Source organism: Diabrotica undecimpunctata, chromosome 8 (assembly GCF_040954645.1).
Source record: "Diabrotica undecimpunctata isolate CICGRU chromosome 8, icDiaUnde3, whole genome shotgun sequence".
NCBI lineage: Eukaryota > Metazoa > Arthropoda > Insecta > Coleoptera > Chrysomelidae > Diabrotica > Diabrotica undecimpunctata.
This window is the reverse complement of record NC_092810.1, coordinates 87,259,325-87,281,061: the sequence shown is the minus strand read 5'-3', so window position 1 is coordinate 87,281,061 and position 21,737 is coordinate 87,259,325. Positions and strand designations below refer to the sequence as shown.

Below are 21,737 nucleotides of genomic sequence, written 5' to 3'. Positions count from 1 at the left end.
AATGGAATCATCATTAACAATATAAGATATAAATAAATATAAGGTTGAATGCTCGAATAAATGAACTTTGATCAGATAAAAGGCATATATCGAGCACAGTTTAATTAAATCTTGCCCAAGTACTTTCGATCCCTAGATCATCTTCAGGGGCATCTGAAATAAGCCAAGAAACGTTTTTTTATAACCAAAGAAATTTAATAACTTCGATAAAAACTCGAAGTTTTATGGTTGAAAAAAGGTTTTTTATATGATTAACGTTTATAGACTTACTTCGTCAATTGTGGCCTATCCGGCAAGAACAAGATGTCATAAACATAAAATTGTACATTACACTACACTACAAATAGACAAACAAACACTTTAAAATAATTTAAGGGAGGCTACATTGCTTGAAGAAGTCGGAGACAGAATGGCTCCTGATCTAACGGAAATGTTGGGGTGACATATGACAAATGACAACTTGGATGAGCAGTCACAATCATAGATATGTGATCTGCACCTTTTACAATTCTATGAAACTAAGTATTGACCAAAAGTCCAACTGACACTACTATAGGAGATCACTGATGAAATATAAAATTATATAGAATATTTTTAAGTAAATTGAATAATCCAGATCTCACACTCAAACATGTCTGTAATAATTAAGGTGTTAGTTTGAGAGCAACTGAAATAGACGAAAAGTAAGAATGCAAGAAGCGGACTAAACAATATGTTAAACAGTGGGTGGTTGACTACAATAAAATGGTCTACCAAGCACTATCTGTAATATAGAAAGGAAGAGATCTGACTATGTAATTAAAATACTAATAATTGAAAATCAAAATGGAAAGCAAAATATATAAATGGGGTGTAATCCAAGTAGTTCAGTTGAGCCCACAGTCAATGGTATAACTATAAAATTACTATGGATGTGCTCAGTGCAGGAAGTCTAAACAGCCGAGCTGGGTCCCCTACGAGGTGAAGCTGTAATAAAGTTTTTAAAAATAGGTTTAAATTTAGTACAATTTAAATTAATTTGAGTATTAAGACAGTGAGAGTTTTCATTCGTTTCCCTTGTAATTTCCAAATCTTCCAATAAATCCAACTCCATATAGTTTTTCTTTCTACTAATGTCATGTAAGATAGATGAACCAGTGTTGATGTTAAAATTGTGTTTACTGGATAATAAGTGTTGACCAAAACTTGAAGAGTTTGGTCTTTTCAAATGTTCTGAAACTCTAGTGGATAACTTTCTAATGGTTCTACCTACATAAGAGGCATCACAATCATCACATTTTAATTTGTAAATACCACTTTTGTCAAGTGTGTTCATCCTATCTTTGGTGTTGATTAAGAAGGAACCTAAGGTGTTGTGTGACTTGAAGGAAATTTTGATGTTATCGATTGTAGAAGTAAAAAGTTTAGATATTTTATTGGAAATGCTGCTAATGTAGGTGAAGGAGAAATATCTGGTGTTATTTGAAGCAGTAGGTTGAAGAAAACATTGTGATGAATATGCAAGCTTTTCTGCAATTTTTAGTTTAGCTCTATTTAGAAGCTTATAGATAATGTTAGGATCATAACCATTATTGAAAGCAATTTGTTTAAGAGTGTTAAGTTCTGAATTAAAATTATCATTAGAAAGTGGAAATTTGAGTAACCTATGAATGTAACTGTTGAAAGCAGCCATTTTATGTTGGGTTGGATGATTAGATGTATCATGTATAACATGATCTGTTTGGGTAGGTTTTCTGTAAATATTGTACTCTAAAGAATCTTTATTACGGGAAATAGTCATATCCAAGAAGTTCAACTTTTTATCAGATTCTGGTTCCAGAGTAAAAGAGATGTTGGGATGGAGGTTATTAAGATCATCCAGAATCTGTAAAGCATCATCTTGGGTTCCCTGTATGAGAGCTATACAATCATCAACATACCTTGACCAAAAAACTATTTTGTTGTTGTTGTTAACAAACTTCTGTTCTAAGCTGTCTAAGAAAATGTCAGCCAGAAAAGGTGATAGTGGAGATCCCATTGCTAAACCTGTTGGTTGTTTGTATATTTTTTGATTGAATTGAAAGAAGTCCTGATCCAGACAGAATTTAAGTATAGTTAAGATAGCATCTTTGTCTTTTGCTGATATGTTGCAATTGTCTAGAAGATTGTGTACTAAAGGTAATGTTTCATCTCTTGGTACAGAAGTAAACAGATTGGAAACATCAAAAGAAACTAAATAAAAACCCTCTTCTATCCTAATGTTATTTAACCGTTCTATTAGATCTAAAGAATTTTTGATGGAGAACTTAGGTTTAAAATTAGTGATAGACTGAATTGTGTTGTAAATAAACTCTGATAAAATAGAAACTGGAGTATTACAAAAACTTACTACCGGCCTTATGGGACAATTGTGTTTATGGATTTTAGGAAGTCCATATAACCTAGGTGTTATAGGATTAGATACAATTAACTTTCTGTTGTTATATTTAGTAATAGTATCATTAAACAATTTGACCATTGCTTTTGTTTTATTAATAAAGGTGTTAAGTGGATTTTTTTCCAAAACTACAAAACTGTTATCTGAAAGAAAAGATTCTACTTTCTCTATGTATTGAGTTTGTTCTAAGATTACAACACAATTACCCTTATCAGCCTTGCTGAGTACAAGAGAATCTCTATCAATTTTTTGTTTAATTGATTTTAGCAAATCCTTTTGTTTTTTAAAATTATGGTGATTTCTATGAAATCGCAAATTACAAACGCAATTTTCATAGAAATCACCATAATTTTAAAAAACAAAAGGATTTGCTAAAATCAATTAAACAAAAAATTGATAGAGATTCTCTTGTACTCAGCAAGGCTGATAAGGGTAATTGTGTTGTAATCTTAGAACAAACTCAATACATAGAGAAAGTAGAATCTTTTCTTTCAGATAACAGTTTTGTAGTTTTGGAAAAAAATCCACTTAACACCTTTATTAATAAAACAAAAGCAATGGTCAAATTGTTTAATGATACTATTACTAAATATAACAACAGAAAGTTAATTGTATCTAATCCTATAACACCTAGGTTATATGGACTTCCTAAAATCCATAAACACAATTGTCCCATAAGGCCGGTAGTAAGTTTTTGTAATACTCCAGTTTCTATTTTATCAGAGTTTATTTACAACACAATTCAGTCTATCACTAATTTTAAACCTAAGTTCTCCATCAAAAATTCTTTAGATCTAATAGAACGGTTAAATAACATTAGGATAGAAGAGGGTTTTTATTTAGTTTCTTTTGATGTTTCCAATCTGTTTACTTCTGTACCAAGAGATGAAACATTACCTTTAGTACACAATCTTCTAGACAATTGCAACATATCAGCAAAAGACAAAGATGCTATCTTAACTATACTTAAATTCTGTCTGGATCAGGACTTCTTTCAATTCAATCAAAAAATATACAAACAACCAACAGGTTTAGCAATGGGATCTCCACTATCACCTTTTCTGGCTGACATTTTCTTAGACAGCTTAGAACAGAAGTTTGTTAACAACAACAACAAAATAGTTTTTTGGTCAAGGTATGTTGATGATTGTATAGCTCTCATACAGGGAACCCAAGATGATGCTTTACAGATTCTGGATGATCTTAATAACCTCCATCCCAACATCTCTTTTACTCTGGAACCAGAATCTGATAAAAAGTTGAACTTCTTGGATATGACTATTTCCCGTAATAAAGATTCTTTAGAGTACAATATTTACAGAAAACCTACCCAAACAGATCATGTTATACATGATACATCTAATCATCCAACCCAACATAAAATGGCTGCTTTCAACAGTTACATTCATAGGTTACTCAAATTTCCACTTTCTAATGATAATTTTAATTCAGAACTTAACACTCTTAAACAAATTGCTTTCAATAATGGTTATGATCCTAACATTATCTATAAGCTTCTAAATAGAGCTAAACTAAAAATTGCAGAAAAGCTTGCATATTCATCACAATGTTTTCTTCAACCTACTGCTTCAAATAACACCAGATATTTCTCCTTCACCTACATTAGCAGCATTTCCAATAAAATATCTAAACTTTTTACTTCTACAATCGATAACATCAAAATTTCCTTCAAGTCACACAACACCTTAGGTTCCTTCTTAATCAACACCAAAGATAGGATGAACACACTTGACAAAAGTGGTATTTACAAATTAAAATGTGATGATTGTGATGCCTCTTATGTAGGTAGAACCATTAGAAAGTTATCCACTAGAGTTTCAGAACATTTGAAAAGACCAAACTCTTCAAGTTTTGGTCAACACTTATTATCCAGTAAACACAATTTTAACATCAACACTGGTTCATCTATCTTACATGACATTAGTAGAAAGAAAAACTATATGGAGTTGGATTTATTGGAAGATTTGGAAATTACAAGGGAAACGAATGAAAACTCTCACTGTCTTAATACTCAAATTAATTTAAATTGTACTAAATTTAAACCTATTTTTAAAAACTTTATTACAGCTTCACCTCGTAGGGGACCCAGCTCGGCTGTTTAGACTTCCTGCACTGAGCACATCCATAGTAATTTTATAGTTATACCATTGACTGTGGGCTCAACTGAACTACTTGGATTACACCCCATTTATATATTTTGCTTTCCATTTTGATTTTCAATTATTAGTATTTTAATTACATAGTCAGATCTCTTCCTTTCTATATTACAGATAGTGCTTGGTAGACCATTTTATTGTAGTCAACCACCCACTGTTTAACATATTGTTTAGTCCGCTTCTTGCATTCTTACTTTTCGTCTATTTCAGTTGCTCTCAAACTAACACCTTAATTATTACAGACATGTTTGAGTGTGAGATCTGGATTATTCAATTTACTTAAAAATATTCTATATAATTTTATATTTCATCAGTGATCTCCTATAGTAGTGTCAGTTGGACTTTTGGTCAATACTTAGTTTCATAGAATTGTAAAAGGTGCAGATCACATATCTATGATTGTGACTGCTCATCCAAGTTGTCATTTGTCATATGTCACCCCAACATTTCCGTTAGATCAGGAGCCATTCTGTCTCCGACTTCTTCAAGCAATGTAGCCTCCCTTAAATTATTTTAAAGTGTTTGTTTGTCTATTTGTAGTGTAGTGTAATGTACAATTTTATGTTTATGACATCTTGTTCTTGCCGGATAGGCCACAATTGACGAAGTAAGTCTATAAACGTTAATCATATAAAAAACCTTTTTTCAACCATAAAACTTCGAGTTTTTATCGAAGTTATTAAATTTCTTTGGTTATAAAAAAACGTTTCTTGGCTTATTTCAGATGCCCCTGAAGATGATCTAGGGATCGAAAGTACTTGGGCAAGATTTAATTAAACTGTGCTCGATATATGCCTTTTATCTGATCAAAGTTAATATAAGATATGCCGATGACACCATAGTATTAGCAGAAACAGAAGACCAACTAAAAATATTGATGAACATATTATCAGAAGAAAGTCACAAGCTGGGCTTGGACATTAACTTTTCCAAAACCAAAATTCTGGTATTCCACAAAAACCCTCATGAACAAGTTACACCTAACATAAAAATAAATGGTATCACCCTTCAGAGTTCCCAAAGCTTAATATACCTGGCAGAGAACTAAATAGTCAACTAGACCACTCGAAAGAAATTAGAAGACGCATTGAAATAGCAAGATCTGGTTTCATGAATATGCGTAAAATGCTCTGTAACCCCAAGCTATCAGTCTCAATTAGATTGAGAACACTAAAGTGTTATGTGTGGTCTCTATTACTATATGGCTATGAGACGTGGACATTAAAACAGTATGACGTCAACAAATTAAATTCATTTGAAATGTAGATGTACCGCCGAATGCTAAGAATAAGCTGGACCAGCAGAACTACGAATGAAGAAGTACTGAGAGCAATGAATACACGCCCTCATCTGGTCAATACTATCAAAATTAGAAAGACGTCATATCTAGGACACATAATGCGCCATAGGGAATTTGAGCAGCTCCAGGTAATATTAGAAGGCAAGATTGAAGGTAAAAGGGGCATAGGACGAAAGAAAAAATCTTGGCTACGAAACATCAGAGATTGGACCCACACAAAAGGAAATGAATTAATTCATCAAACCCAGAACAGAGAGACATTTGCCATATTGATCGCCAACCTCAACAGAGAAGGCACTTAGGAGAAGGAGAGGTTTCACCAGATCGAAATCGATCCCAAAGACATTCCTAAAACAGCCTTCTCCGTCGAAAACGGACACTATGAATTTACTCGTATGCCTTTTGGACTTAAAAATGCACCGTCCACATTCCAGCGTGTCATGGACAATATTCTTTTAGCTGTTTTGAACGAACGATGTCTTGTCTACATGGACGACATTATAGTATACTCCCCTACCATTCACGAGCACATTTCCCGTCTTCAAACGTCTTGATAAATGTGAATTTCTCAGGAAAAAGTGGCGTATCTCGGACATCTCATTACCCAAGATGGCGTCAAGCCTAACCCTGTAAAAGTCGATTTTCAACGATTTCCTGAATCGAAAACACCAAAAGAAATAAAAATTTTCCTAGGTCTAGCCGGTTACTATCGTTGTTTTATTCCAAATTTTGCCAAACTCTCCAAACCTCTTACTAGACTACTCCAAAAAGTTGCTTTTAATTTTGATCCAGATTGCAGGCAAGCTTTTGAAGATTTGAAAAACGCTTTAATTTCTGACCCGATGATGACCTATCCAAACTTTGAGGAACCATTTGTTCTCACAACAGATGCAAGTGCATTCGCCATCGGTGCTATATTATCGCAAGGCCCTATTGGAAAAGACCTGCCTATATGATATGCTTCACGTACCCTGTGTAATGCTAAAACACGATATTCGACCATTGAGCGAGAGCTCCTTGCCATCGTATGGGCTGTAAAACATTTCCGACCCTATCTGTTCGGAAGAAAAAGCACCCTAGTAACTGATCACCGTCCACTTACCTGGTTATTTTCTATAAAAGCCCCCGGAAGCAGACTAACTAGATGGCGCCTCAAGCTTGAGGAGTACAATTATAAAATCATTCATAAACCGGGAAAAACCAACAAAAATGCGGACGCCCTTTCTCGAATAAAAATCAATCATTTTAAAGAATGTGCGAATTTCCATAAGAAAATATCAATATTAGCTTCGAATGATACGGAATCTGACGAAGAGCTAAATTAAATCGATGAAGAAGAAATCACTGAACATTTTAATAGATTTGTCGAACTGTATAAAACTAAATCACTCATTGATTATTCTAAAATTGAAATATCTAATGATCAATTACTAGACAAATCGCATAAGAACATCATCACCTTTCTTAGACAAAATAAAATGGAAGAGATACATCACAAAATATTAGACGACGTCTTCGACGAAAACAATATAGATTTGAACGTCAAAGATTAACATATTGGGTAGTAAAACTGTCAAAAATCAGAAATATTTTATCACTCCATTTTCTTTTGATTCCGAAACGGTAGTACAACACCTATTCTATATCGTTTATGTCGCACAAAATGAACTCCGGGACAGGATGAAATACCCCAAATACTAGATCATTATCACCATGGTAAAAGCAATCTACATCGGGGTATAAATAAGACTATATGAAGAATAAAAGAAAAGTATAATTGGCAAGGCATCACAAAGGATGTAGAAAATTTTATAAAAAACTGCCAAATCTGTCAAAAAGTAAAGATCTGTAGAAAAAACTTAAGTAACCCGTTAGTCAATACCGAAACATCTAAAACAGCGTTCGAAAGAATTAACATAGGTAGATCTTTTCGAATACCCTACCAAAAATTACGCCCTAACTATCAGAGACGAGCTCACTAAGTTCACACAGGCGTATTCCCTTGAAGACAAAACAGCTAAATCAGTCGTCAATAATCTTATTGTCTTTTTCCAACACTATGGCACACCATTACGCATACACTGTATACTTTTTCCATCGTCAATTTGCCAAGCGTCGGCTTTCGAGATTCTTTGATGCCAATGCCGACCATTGGCGTGGAAATTAAGAAAAGGGATCAGTTATCAAACGCATATTTCAAGAAAAATCATATAATTTTTACATAATTATATTCAGGAAAATTTCTCAATTTTTGGGAAGAAATTGTTTAAACAATTTTTTAAACAAATTCAAAATATCACCTTTTGTGCTCCAAAAAATATTTTTTAGGTTTTTGGGTGACTCTAAATAAGATCTATGTCATTTTTCTCAAAAGTTAATAGTTTTGGAGATATAGGCGATTTAAAATCCGAAAAATGCGATACCTAATATGCATTTTCGAGGCTTGAAAAATATGTAAATGAGTATTTTTGAGATTCAAGAGTATCTAAACTAAAGTATCAACATTGATTTTGGTGAGAAATCGGAGCAATATTTTCCGTAGCAGAAAAAGGTGATCTTTTGAATTTGAATTGTTTCCGGCAAAAATGTCCGGCACCCTTCAACCTTCGATTTGTTTAAACGGGGCATTTTTGAATAGGACTCTTCAAAGGACAGAATCAGTTTTTTTTTCAAATGGGAGCGGGCTCACAACATCGAATAAATAACAAATTAATTCTTTCAAATTAAAGCTTGTTAATTTTAGTGATTTATAAGAATATTGGACTTATTATTTAGTTTTTACATAAACCATAATATTTTTTTACAATTATCTGTAAATAATGGCTCATTCTGTCAGAAAATTTTAAAAGATTGTCTATCCAACAATTAAGATAGTCAACTGAAATTTAATTTTTAAACACGGCCTACTGTTAATGCACAAACAGGGTGAATCTTCAATATTTTGCTTCGAGTTAGAGATATCTGAAAAAATTATTTGGAAAAGATGTTCCAAATATTATTATAACCCAAATAACAAAGTTTTATGTCAAAATTCGCACTTTTACTTTTTTCATTAATTGAAGAGCTTATTTCCAAAGTGTCTTAAATCCAAAATTTCGATTTTTTTAATTTTCTTTTTTTAAACTTTATAGATTTCTTCAAGTCTAGAATAAAGTTATATGTACCAAAACAACTTCTTATTTACCATTTAAAAGTGCATATGAAAATTGTAAAATTGTATAATTTGTATGTTAAATTTGTATGAAAATCTGTAATTTCATGGATTTCATTATATGGATTTAAGACACTTTGGAAATAAGCTCTTCAATTGTAGTCAGGATTCTAAAACGGACAGTTGGCTGTCCCGAGATGCATCTTTAGACAGCCAATTGTAGATTTAGGATCGAGATTACAAATAATACTGAAAAACTAAAATTGCGAATTTTGTCATGAAATTTGGTATGTGCGGTTACAATAAGTGGAACAACTTTTCCAAATAAGTTTTTCCGATTTCTCTAACGCGAAGCAAAATATCGAAAATTTGCCCTGTTTGTGGATTCGCAGTAAGCCGCGTTTAAAATTTAAATTTCAGATGACTATCTTAAAAAAATGTGCACTATCAACATGTATGACTGTGCAAAATGTCAAATCTGTATGTATTTTAGTAGCTGATATATAGAGGTGTCTTCATCTTAAATGCGACACACTGTATAATAATGAATACTAGTGTTCAAGATGCATCGCGATAGCTGTAAAGAAATTAATTAGGACTGAAAAGAATCGTCAGAGTCTTCTGAAGTCGAATCGTTCCCAGGTTGGATAACTATTGGTGCTATTGCCGGTAAAACAGGATATTCGTTTTCTATTTTTACAACATGAGCTTCGCAATTTTTCCACACATCGCTATTAATGCCACTAATTATTTCTCGAATATTCTCAATGGCCATTGCTCTTAATGTTGGTGACTGATTATATTTTCGCAATCGTTTTTTTACGGTACCCCAAACCATTTCAATTGGATTAAAAATGCAATAGTATGAGGGTAATCGCAAAAGAGTATGGCCGTGCCTGCTGCAAATGGTGTCAATAACGTATTCGTTTTTAAAATTCCGACTTTTGATCATTCTAATTAATTCTTTCTTTACTGGAATCTTTTTAGGAACAGTGATGTTTTTAAGTTGCATAAATTTTAAAATTTCGTCCTTTTTCGTGTTATTATTAGGTATTTTATTTAATATGCGGGAATGATCCGACGCATTATCCATAACAATCACTGAATTCGGAGGAATATATACTTATATTCAGGGAAATCTCTTAATTTTTCACGAATCAGTTCTAAAGTAGGCACTCTATTTTCTTTGTAAAAATTGTAAACTGTTCGCTGAATAACGTCTTTTGCAGCAGTGTCAATCCTACCCAATTTTTTATTTGGTCGCTTTCGTTTTAAGGAATGATCTGTAACTGTGAATAATTTAATAATTGTATATATCGTCTTATACCCGATTTTTTTAATACATGAATTCTCGAAACAATTGCATTATCAATTGTAAACTGTTCGCTGAATAACGTCTTTTGCAGCAGTGTTAATCCTACCCAATTTTTTATTTGGTCGCTTTCGTTTTAAGGAATGATCTGTAACTGTGCCTAATTTAATAATTGTATATATCGTCTTATACCTTTTTTTTACATGAATTCTCGAAACAATTGCATTATCAGCCATCCCAATATTTTCTTTTTTCAAACACTCATACATATTTAAAACTATTCTTAGGGATTGTACGTGCAAATCTTTATTTTTTAATTCGGAGCTGTCATTAACATAATTGTCATTATTTATTGATAACACAGAAGTTGATGCATCTTAAAAAATGCCATCTTAGAAAAATATAATATTACTTATAACTTATATTACTTATACCTTATAATAAGCCTCCGCCTCTGCAAAAGGAAATATTTTAGGGTGTCACATAGCCAGACAAACAGGTGTTCATTGGAATTTACGGCTTTGCACTTCGCTGTTGCCATAATGCATGAGTTTAAAATTAGTGAATATAACCTTAATACCATTATTAATATATCTGCAATTTTTCATGTTTCCAGGTAAGGTATAAAATCAATGAAATTTGGAAAAAAATAATACAATTCTTGAAACCATTTTTGAGAACTTGGATTCTTAAAAGTTGTCTGATTTCTTAAAAGTCGATCATTATATCTATAAAAGTATTACCGCTAAATTCACCAACAGGGCAACGTCGAACGTTCAAATTCTCTCCAGACTACAATGTTGCCAATATTCGAAAATTACTTAGAATATAAGTAATATATACAAAGTTCACGGTTGCTTTAATTTATTAGTGAAGAGTCCATGGAAATATTAGTACCTAGTTAATTAATTTATAGATATATTTTTTGAGAATATGTTCATATTATTTTTTAAGAGTGTCGTTCGTTGACTAGCAATTGAATAATAACGAATAGAGAATAGAGAATATTTTTTAAATATAACCTTAGGAATTTTAGGAAATATGTCTGACCACCTTGATTTGAAAAGCGGTCTCTTTGATACCAGAATGAGACATGTTTATGTTGAAAAATTATTAGTGGATGTACTATAACTATGGAAGTGAATTCGACAATGCTTTGATGAAAGATCTTTCTGAATTGTATTCATTCCGAGAGAAACGTGGGCTTATTAACGTAATAGGTTCGATATGAAAATCAATTACCAGAATTTTAGACTCGTCAGATGGCGAATATTTCAATGAATTTATAAATAAAATAACCCGCAATGACATAATGACGGTATTAGATTTTTGTTTTGATACAGGGCAGCGACAACCGCTTATACGTATTTCGACCTCTTTAGGTCTCGTCAGAACGGTATAGCCACTGCTCTGAACCAAAACAAAAATCTCTCACGTCCTAGACAATAGTTATCAAAATAACTATATACGGACGTAACTACGCCATCTAAAAACAAGAAGAAAAATCAAATGATTTCTACCTAGCGAAACCGAATTCAAATTTTTACCACTGTGTTTCCTAAAACTTGCGAAACAAACAGCTGGATAAATTACTCGGCAAGGAAATCTAAAATTGCATTCCACATGCCGTTCATCCTGGTCAAAATTCGTAGTGAATTCAGTTTCTGGTACTCCAAACGAAGTAAGTAATAAAACATAATGACGGTATTAGATTTTTGTTTTGATACAGGGCAGCGACAACCGCTTATACGTATTTCGAGCTCTTTAGGTCTCGTCAGAACGGTATAGCCGCTGCTCTGAACCAAAACAACCGCAATGAGTATCAAATCGAAAACCTATTGAAAAATCAAATATCGGTTACCACTTCTGTTATGAAGAACTTCAACGCCACAATCCGAAAATTACAAATAGATGAGAAAACATTCAACAATTATATTAAAGAAATTCGAGAGTCAATAATGGATATCTCTGATCAATTAAAATTCTATCAATCTCAAATCGGTATGCTAAACTTTTGTGAAATACTAATGGAAAGCTATTCAGCTATTCAGTATTGGCAGAACAATATACTTTATATCGTCGTCCAATACCAATACTAGATAATCGAACAGCTCTTCATTCAATATTAACAACAACACATAAATACATTGCGCGAAACGATGATTCATTGTTATACCTTACAATAAATAGTGTTGAGTCATGCAAAACTTTGCGAGCTCGAACCAAGATCTGTTACAACACACTTCCATACCCGATCGACAACGATGCCATATGCGAAGCCCAACTTCTGAAACGACAAGAACGCCTTCCCAGAACATGCCAGACTTCCGTAGTATTCGCCAAAGATTACAACGTCCAGAAAATCAACATGAACCTGTGGTTTATAACAGTTTCTGACCCACTGCCTATTACCATCAAATGCGAGTTCAGAGATGTCAAATCGGAGATCATCCACACCAACCATGTACTCAAACTACAACCCACGTGCGATGCCTTTATTGGTAGTACAAGAGTACGCTCTCAGAAATTAATCGACGTTCATGACAATGTTACTTACATAAGTCACCCAGTCCAAATACCATTCAACTGCTGAAAACACTTCCCAGATAAGATCCATCTTCCTGACTTAAAACCACTGAAGCTTAGCAAGATCAATACTGAAGACCTCGAGATAGCCCATCACAAACTCACAGTATTCTGAAGAACTCGACAAACTAATCAATGAACCATTCGTCAAAAAACATCTGAGCTGGTTCACCATCTTAACAATAGTCGTCATTGTGACTCTTGTTGTTACAAGATACAAGAGAAGATACAAGATAGGAATTGGCAATACCAATGACAATGGCCATCCGCCCTCTCCACCAATCACCCAGAGATAGTCTTCGCCAGGAATTCCAGGAATTCAAGAAGATCCTTCCAAGATGAAGACCCAGTATTTACCTAAGAGACTCCATTGACGAAGAAGAGCAGATCTAACAACAAACAAACAGACAGTCTAAAAGTTGCTGCCACGCACTATTTTTCATCTAAAAGGGGGAGCTGCTACATCCATTGTACCAACCAATGTTACTTACAATGACGATTCCCAAGGTATCAGGTTTCTACTTCTAACTACCAGAGCCGATAAGGATCCCTGCACATGCAGTATCAGCAGAGTCAGCGGGGCCCAAGATTTTTATACGTTCCCACAGTCACAGAGTCAGCAGTTACCAATCTTATAAAACAATTTTTCGCTCTTTATTTTGGTTCAGTATATTTAAGTTTTTAAGTTCAGTATAATTAAATACCACGTTGTAGCACGTAACTTTGCTACATATGCAGCTGAAACTTAGTCTCTCAAACAAATTGATAGAAGTAAGATCGAAGTTTTCGTAATGGGGGTCTACAGATGAATTCTAAGCGTGTCCTGGATAGAACACAGAACCAACCTGTCAATTCTGAAAGAGTTTTATATAAAAGACAAACTATTAAAAAAAGTAAACCGAGCATACCTAAATTACTTCGGCCACATAGCCAGAAGAACAGAAACTATGGAACTACTGGTAGTAGAAGAAAAGATAGAAGGCCGAAGAACAAGAGAAAGATCTCCAACATGATGGACAGACCAATTGAAGAGTCTGGTGGGAAAATCCCTAGATGAATCTACTATATTTAGAGTGTCACCACGCCCTAACAAGGGCTCAAAGAATGAGGAGGAAAATAAAAAACCAATTGGAATACATTATTTAATATATTGTCTTTTTGGATAAATAGATAACATGTAGTTATCAACTAGTAAATAACAGAAATAGAAGTTATGTACAAATTAAAGAAAAAATTTTTCATTCTTTTTTTTGTTAATTTTTCTGCTATTATCTACTAATTGTTATGAGTTAAGCATACAAAACAATAATTAAATAAAATAATGTTATTTTACTATCTAAAAAAAACACCACTGCTTTGATGATGACATCGATGAACGGTAGTTTGTATAATCTATTTGGTAGTTAAAATCTAAAGTTCATTCGTTTAGCAAATTCCCATCTGTAAACATGAAAACGTGTTGATATTCGCCGTCTCATTCGTCAAGAGGCTATTAAATATAATTTATTGCCTTAAGCCAGACAGATTCTCATGTTACAGATCCAAACTTGCCAGCATGTTTAAATTCAAATTGTGTCGTGTTGATTTTTAATTTAATATATTGTGTTATATTTATGTTATATTTATGTTATAGTTATTGTTAAGTTATTTACTGGTCGTGTTATTTTTTAGAGTTTAGTTTAATTGTGATTTAATGATTAAATTTCAAGAAATTCTTACACTAATAGTTTCAAAAGTAAATATTTTAAAAAATCATATGATACACATCAGTACGACCCTGTTTGGCTTTCACGTGCTTCTGTTGACAATTGGGAATATGTACAGTGAATGAAGTTTAGTATATGCATGCATTCGAGAACTGTAGCCAAGGTGAAACGTTTAGATCTTCTCAATTTACTTAGTTTTAAATAACATGCCTTCAGCAACAAAAGTTACCTTGCCTGCCTTGACTATTAGAGAGAGATAAGCATAAGCTTTCTTTATGAAAAATAGACAGGAAAAAATAATGGTGAAGCGCCCTGACAATATAAATTGTAGGCATAAATTTCTCAAAAAAAAGATAAGTAATATCGATCGGAAGGATTTTTTACTTGGATTAAAATTGAGTAAATATCGAACATAACGACTATGTAGCAACAACAGCAGTAACAAGAACCAACATGATAATATGCTCAATAAAATTTTGATATGCTCAAAAAAATTTTAAAAACACCCTAAAATGCATTAAGTAACGTGGAGATCACCGGATCAGAATAAGTACAGCCAAATCGATCACATACGGATTAAAAAAGAAAATAATCAGCAATGAAGCATGTGAGAACGATTAAGTATAAGATGAGTAGATGAAAAAATGCAAGAAATAGAGCAGGAAAGAACAAATGGAAACACAAACAATTTTGATAAAAATATTAACGAACAAACCATAACATACAAAGGTAAAATAAACGGAATAAAAAATAAAGAGGGAATAGTTATAATAGAGGAAAATAAATATAAGCAATTATAGGCAGATCACTACAGATAACTCTTGACGTAGAGAATAATTTTCCAGATACTGGAAAATAAATAAAGAAAGAAATCACAAAAGAGCCAATAATGGAAGGATTTGGAAGAAATAATACATAGGAGCAAAAATGGAAAATCTCGTGGTAAAGACGAAATTAACATGGAACTTATAAAATATGAAGGAGAAGAGAGAGCTAAGCGAAAAATATTAACACTATTGAAATACACGGAAAGAAGATAAGATACCAGTAGACTGAGAGATAGGACAGGTAATAACAATACATAAAAAAGCAGACCAACAAAGAACCCCGACACTATTCTTATGTAAAGAGGTTTTATAATTGGCTCAAACTACAGAGCTTCAAAGTGTCGGTTTTCAGTCCATTTGAATACATTTGAGTAATATACAGGGTGTTAGTAAATAAGTGCAACAAATTTAAGGGGTGATTCTGCATGAAAAAATAATGACAATCTGCTGTACTTATAAATGTATTTTTTTTTTCGAGATATGGGGTGTTGATTTTTTTTACAAAGTGACGATTTATTGATTGCTCTAAAACTAGTTGAGATAGAAAAATGGAATTTAGTGAGTTTTAAGGTTCATATACAATTAAGAGACAGAGAACTTTTGACCACCATTAAAAGGGGAAAGACAGCCTATTTGGGGCACATACTTAGAAATGATAAGTACGAGTTCTTGCAGCTGATTATGAAGGGTAAAATCGAAGGAAAAATGCACAGACGCTCTTAAGAAAAGCAGAAAATAGAGACGAATTTGCAATGGTTATAGCCAACCTTCATTAGTGGATACGGCACTAGAAGAAGAAGAAAATACAATTAAGAAGTTTATATTTATCATTGGCTTGCATTCGCGTAATGATCTCAATTTTTTTAAAGAAAAAAATGGTAAATCACTGAGATATTTCAAATTAAAAATCATTTTTGAAATTTTCGTTTAATTTGTGACAAAAATCTCTCATTAAGAAATAAAAGGGAATAACGTTAATAAGTATGATGTATAAAATCATGACATTAATAATAGGAAGAAGATCAGGTGTCAAAGACCACGAAGAATTGAGTCGGATAATACCAATGGAACTCGCAAAAGAAAGATCAACAATAGGTGCTATATACACAATACAATAAATAATGGAAAACGCAAATGAATACAAATTAGAAACGCTATTTATAGACTTCAAACAGGCATTTTATTCGATTAAAAGAAAAGAACTAATGATAGCACAAAATTAAAAATCCCATATAAACTCAGAAAATTAATAAATATGACAATACGTTCATGATACCTATCCCAGAATTCTAGAACCTTGTACCAGCTCGCATAGGTTTTTTGAGCCACTTTGGAGACACAGTCTACAAAAAGTGTTCGCTGCCTACGATATAATTCCCGATAGACCATTTCTTTGACCCTGGTAAACCCAGGGCACTTATATTAACCCTATATCAAATTTTTTCATAGCAACAGTAGGTATATACCTTTTTAACTCAATAATATCTAACCAAGACCACGAAAACGATGGAACCACAACTTAATGGAGGCACATTGAAAAACAGACAGAGTCACATAAAAGTCTACATAAAAAGAAGAAGAAGAAGACTTCTGTAATATGTTTTGAAATAATCAGCCCTTAATGCTATGTAGAAGACCTTGTCGATCGTATAGATTATTTGTGCATTCTCCTAGTTCCAAGAATGAGCGTTCAAGGAGTCGTGAAACCCTATCACTGTCACCGTACCATCGTACTAGTCATAATATGATTATGACTATGTTATACAGTACAAAATATTTCTCTTATTAGTGTGTGCCTCAGCCCAGTGAGACATCGATCTGATTCAGAATTTTTATAATTCTATTAAATAAGCCTGTTCATATTTCTCGCAACACTGTTCATGCTTTTCCAAGGATATGATCTGTTTTAATTTTATATGATTAAACAACTTCTTCGTGTATTATTTTGTTTGGTACTATTGCTTTTATTGTTTTTGTTCAGTTATCTGTCAACTTCCTCATTTAATAAAATACATATCAAAATATTTCTTCCAGTGCTTTCTACAGCCCTTTCATGCACTAGTGCTTTATAATCTTCGTTTGAGATACATTTAATCTAACTAATTTATATTGATTTCTTTGCTCTACATATTTTACTATTTTATACTCGATTTTTTTTACCCAAAACACTCATTTTTTCATAATCAGAATGAAAAAAAAATGTTATATTACCCTTATAGATGTGTTTATTTTAGTATATACCTATATTTAACTGTATAAAAACATTCAATTAAATACAAAATACGTTACGCTGTCGACATTTGAGACGAATTAATTAAACCATTAAGTGTCATCATTAACCAAATGACATCACCTGTCAGTTTGAGTGATAATATGAACATTGATTTATGCAAGGATATTGTTGAAAAGAGACCTTACCTCCAAATGCTCCACACTGGAAAGAAGAAATGTTCGCCTGCTTTTGTCCAAAACCAAATCATATTCTCTCTTCCACATGATTCAAACTCTGGCCAAAGTGCCCAATTAGACACTACTAAAACAAAACTGATCAAAGCAGGCACATATAAAATGAACAACGTAAGAGAAGCCCAAATAGGATCGTCGTTTTTAAAATGGCTAAAAATAACACCGACATCGACAGCTATTAGTAAAATATACAAAATACAAGCACTAACAGAAGGCACCAAATAATTCACTATAGCATCTTCACAGGAAGTAAGTTCGTATCCTAGTAGAGTTTTTTTCTTTCCGTCGTTTCCTCCTGTCACCATTATTCATATTTTTTTGTTATTGTGTACATTAAATATTAATACTCAAGTAGATTAAATAGCATAGTTTGTTGTATAAAATGTTCATATTTGTTGTTGGGGCGTATCTTATCTTCTAGAGATATATAGATAAACACGATCTACTGAGTTTTTATCTTATGTTTACAGATTACTCACCTTTAGTAGAACTTTTTAACATAGTTATATATATATATATATATATATATATATATATATATATATATATATATATAACTTTTTAGCATAGTTATATATATATATATATATATATATATATATATATATATATATATATATATAAACAAAAATAATATTTTATTAGGAAATGATAATATATATATATATATATATATATATATATATATATATATATATATATATATATATATATATATATATATATATATATATAAGCGGGGATCCTACAGCTTCTGCCGCTTCCCGCATTTCGATCGCCATCTTTTTCTATCTCTCCAGGTGTCTTCATCAATGGCTCTATCTTTCATGGTTTCCATAACACCTTGTATCCAAGACTTGGCTGGTCTTCCTCGTTTCCTTCTATTACTTGGATTGTATTCCATAGCTCTTTTTGGCCATCTGTTGTCGTCCATCCTCTGTACGTGTCCATACCATATTAACTGTCTAGTTTCTATTCTTTCAGAAGTTGTATGTACTCTATCTGTTTTTCTTCTAATTTCAGAATTAGGTATACGTTCTACTCTTGATATACGGCAAGCTCTTCTTAGGTAGTCCATTTCAACCGTGTCAACTTTTTTCTTTCCTTTTACTGTCATTTGCCAACATTCTGCTCCATATGTAAGAATGGGCTCTACAATTACTTTGTAGATATGAAATGATAATACATAGTTTAATTTGGAGTGGAATCTAATCGAAACAAATATATGTTGTATATAAATGTCCTTTTAGTTAATATCTAATTTAGTTAACCAAATAAAACGATTAAGTTACTTTTCTTTTTTTATTATGGTCATCGTGTAGAAGTTATCGCTGTTTAAGTATTGGCATTTCCAGTTCTTGTGAGGTTTACAGTTAACTAGTCCATCATCGTTTTGGAGGATCGTCTTATAGGTTATCTTATTTGTGCGAGGTTCTTCCGTACTATGTTATTTCTGATATCTCTCTCTTTTTCTTGTCCATCTCGTTATGTCGTCGGTCGATTTGCCAATTTTCTTCTATATCTGCATTTCTTTGTCAGTTATAGGTATTTATAGTCTTTTCCGTTATAGCTGTTAGTAACAAACACTAACATATCAAAAAAGAAAACCCCATGGTTTAAAGAGAAAGCGAAGACAAAATGTGAAGAAAAGAAGAAAGCCTTTTTACAATACAGAACACAACAAACACAACAGGCATCAACCACTATAAATGAATCAGAACTGAAATAAATACTTTAGTTAGACAAATAAAAAGGAAACACTGGCAGAGCTTCTCAAAACAGATTGAACACGACTTCAACGTAACACAAAAAGAAATATGGAGAATTATCAGAAGACAAAGAAAAGAGATGAACGAACTAATAAAAACGAAACACATTTAGAAGGAAACCTGAGCAGACTATTTTTAATTCTTATTTGCTAAAGGTAAAGATAATGAACCACCAACACCAGAGGTGACGACAAACGAAGAAATAAATATTGGAGGAGGAAGAGGTCTTCTTTTATTCAAATTCCACTCCTATCGGAGATTGGAAATCATTCTGGCAATTATAATTTTGTGTGTTACGTGCCTGAATAGTTCAATTAAACTGCATTCAAACCATTCACGGAGATTGCGTTGCCACGAGATTTTACGTCATCCTACGCTTGTTCTGCCTTGGATCTTGCCCTGCATTATATTCCTTAATAGTTCGTATTTTTCGGCTCTCATAATATGCAGAGGCAAAGGAAGAATTAAAGAAAAAAAAAAATAGAAAATCACCCGAAGAGGACAGAATACCAAACGAACTCCTAAAGTACGGAGGACCAAATCTAACCAAACAACTATTAAAACAAATCCAAAAAATAATTGAACAATACAGAATTTCTCAAGAATGGAGATCTTAATACCTTTCTTCAAAAAATACAAACCGGCATATCTGTTTCGTGGACCTTAAGAAGGCATTTGACCGGGTCAAATTAAAGGACGTTATCCACTTATTGTACGCAAAAGAGATACCTCTAGGAATAATCAAAACGATCGAAAATATCTACCAAAACAACACAATAAAAATAAAAGTAGAAGAAGAACTAACATCCTATTGAAGCTGATAATGAGATAAGACAAGGATATTCGATGAGTCCTCTATTGTTCAACCTGATTATGGATGAAATGAAAAACAGTAGGAACTACAAAATGATACCAAATGGGAGAAAAACAACTTAAAATAATCTGCTATGCAGACGACATAATACGTATACTTGACCAATTTAATATAACCGCCATAGAATTTAACATGTTAATTTCCCCAAAATACAAAATGCATGGTTATAACAGCAAATTTACAAAGATTTAAATTGGAGTTGGAAGGTCAGATAATAGATCAAGTGATGAAGTTTAAATATCTAGGCATCACATTATTTCGCTACGGAAAGATCCAGTGAATAGAGCAAACAGAGCCACAGGTTGCCTGAATGAAACAATGTGGAGGAATAAAAATATCGGGAAAGAAATGAAAGGCAAATTTTACAAAACAACCATCAGACCTATACTAATAATGACATATGTGGCAGAAACACGACCAGACACAGAGAGGACAAAAAGGATGTTAGAAACAGCAGAGATGAAAATACTTAGAAAAATTAATGGTAAAACAGTATGGGACAGAGCTAGAAGTAGAGATATACGACGTAGATCCAAGGTGGAGAACATCAAGGACTGGGTGAGAAATAAAAGAGTGAAATGGAACGATCATATAAGCCGAATGACAACAAATAGATGTAAAGACGACAAGAGACGGTTTCGAGACACGATGAAACGACAACTTCCAGGAGATACATTGAAAAACATAGTCATGTCTACATAAAAGAAGAAGAAGAAGCTGTTAGTATCTTCTTTTTAGTTGTTCTTAGCATTTACTCTGTTAGTTATGTTTTAGTTCTTGTTTGTATAAGTATTTACCTACTGATTCGAAGCCTGCATAAGGAGTTTCATGAAAACGCGGTTGGCGAAATGGATTGTCGTGACTTACTGGTAATGGTGTAAGATATCATGTCTTGTGCGGCTTGCATTCAGTTATTGCTAACACGTTTTAGGTCGTCAGTCCATCGAGTTGGTGGGCGTCATCTGCTCCGTATTGCTTCTTGCCTTGGTCTCCACTCTAAAACACGTTCTGTCCATCAGTTTTCTAATAATCTGGCGACGTATCCTGCCCAATTCCATTTTAACGACGCGATTTTTTCGATAGCGTCTGTTGTTTTTGTTCTACGACGTATTTCTTCGTTTGGGATTCGGTTTCTCAGGGAAACACCCAACAT

The 21,737-nt window shown here is 32.8% G+C and overlaps 1 protein-coding gene across 1 annotated transcript in view; it reads right to left on the bottom strand.

The window, feature by feature from the left end:
• Positions 1-18,341, bottom strand: part of LOC140447735 (uncharacterized) — a 98,934-nt gene extending 80,593 nt beyond the window's left edge. Inside the window, exon 1 of the mRNA XM_072540553.1 lies at positions 17,894-18,341. Coding sequence (XP_072396654.1) covers positions 17,894-18,246 — 353 coding nt within the window. The 5' untranslated portion in view covers positions 18,247-18,341. The remainder of the gene's footprint in view (positions 1-17,893) is intronic.
• Positions 18,342-21,737: the final 3,396 nt, after the last annotated feature.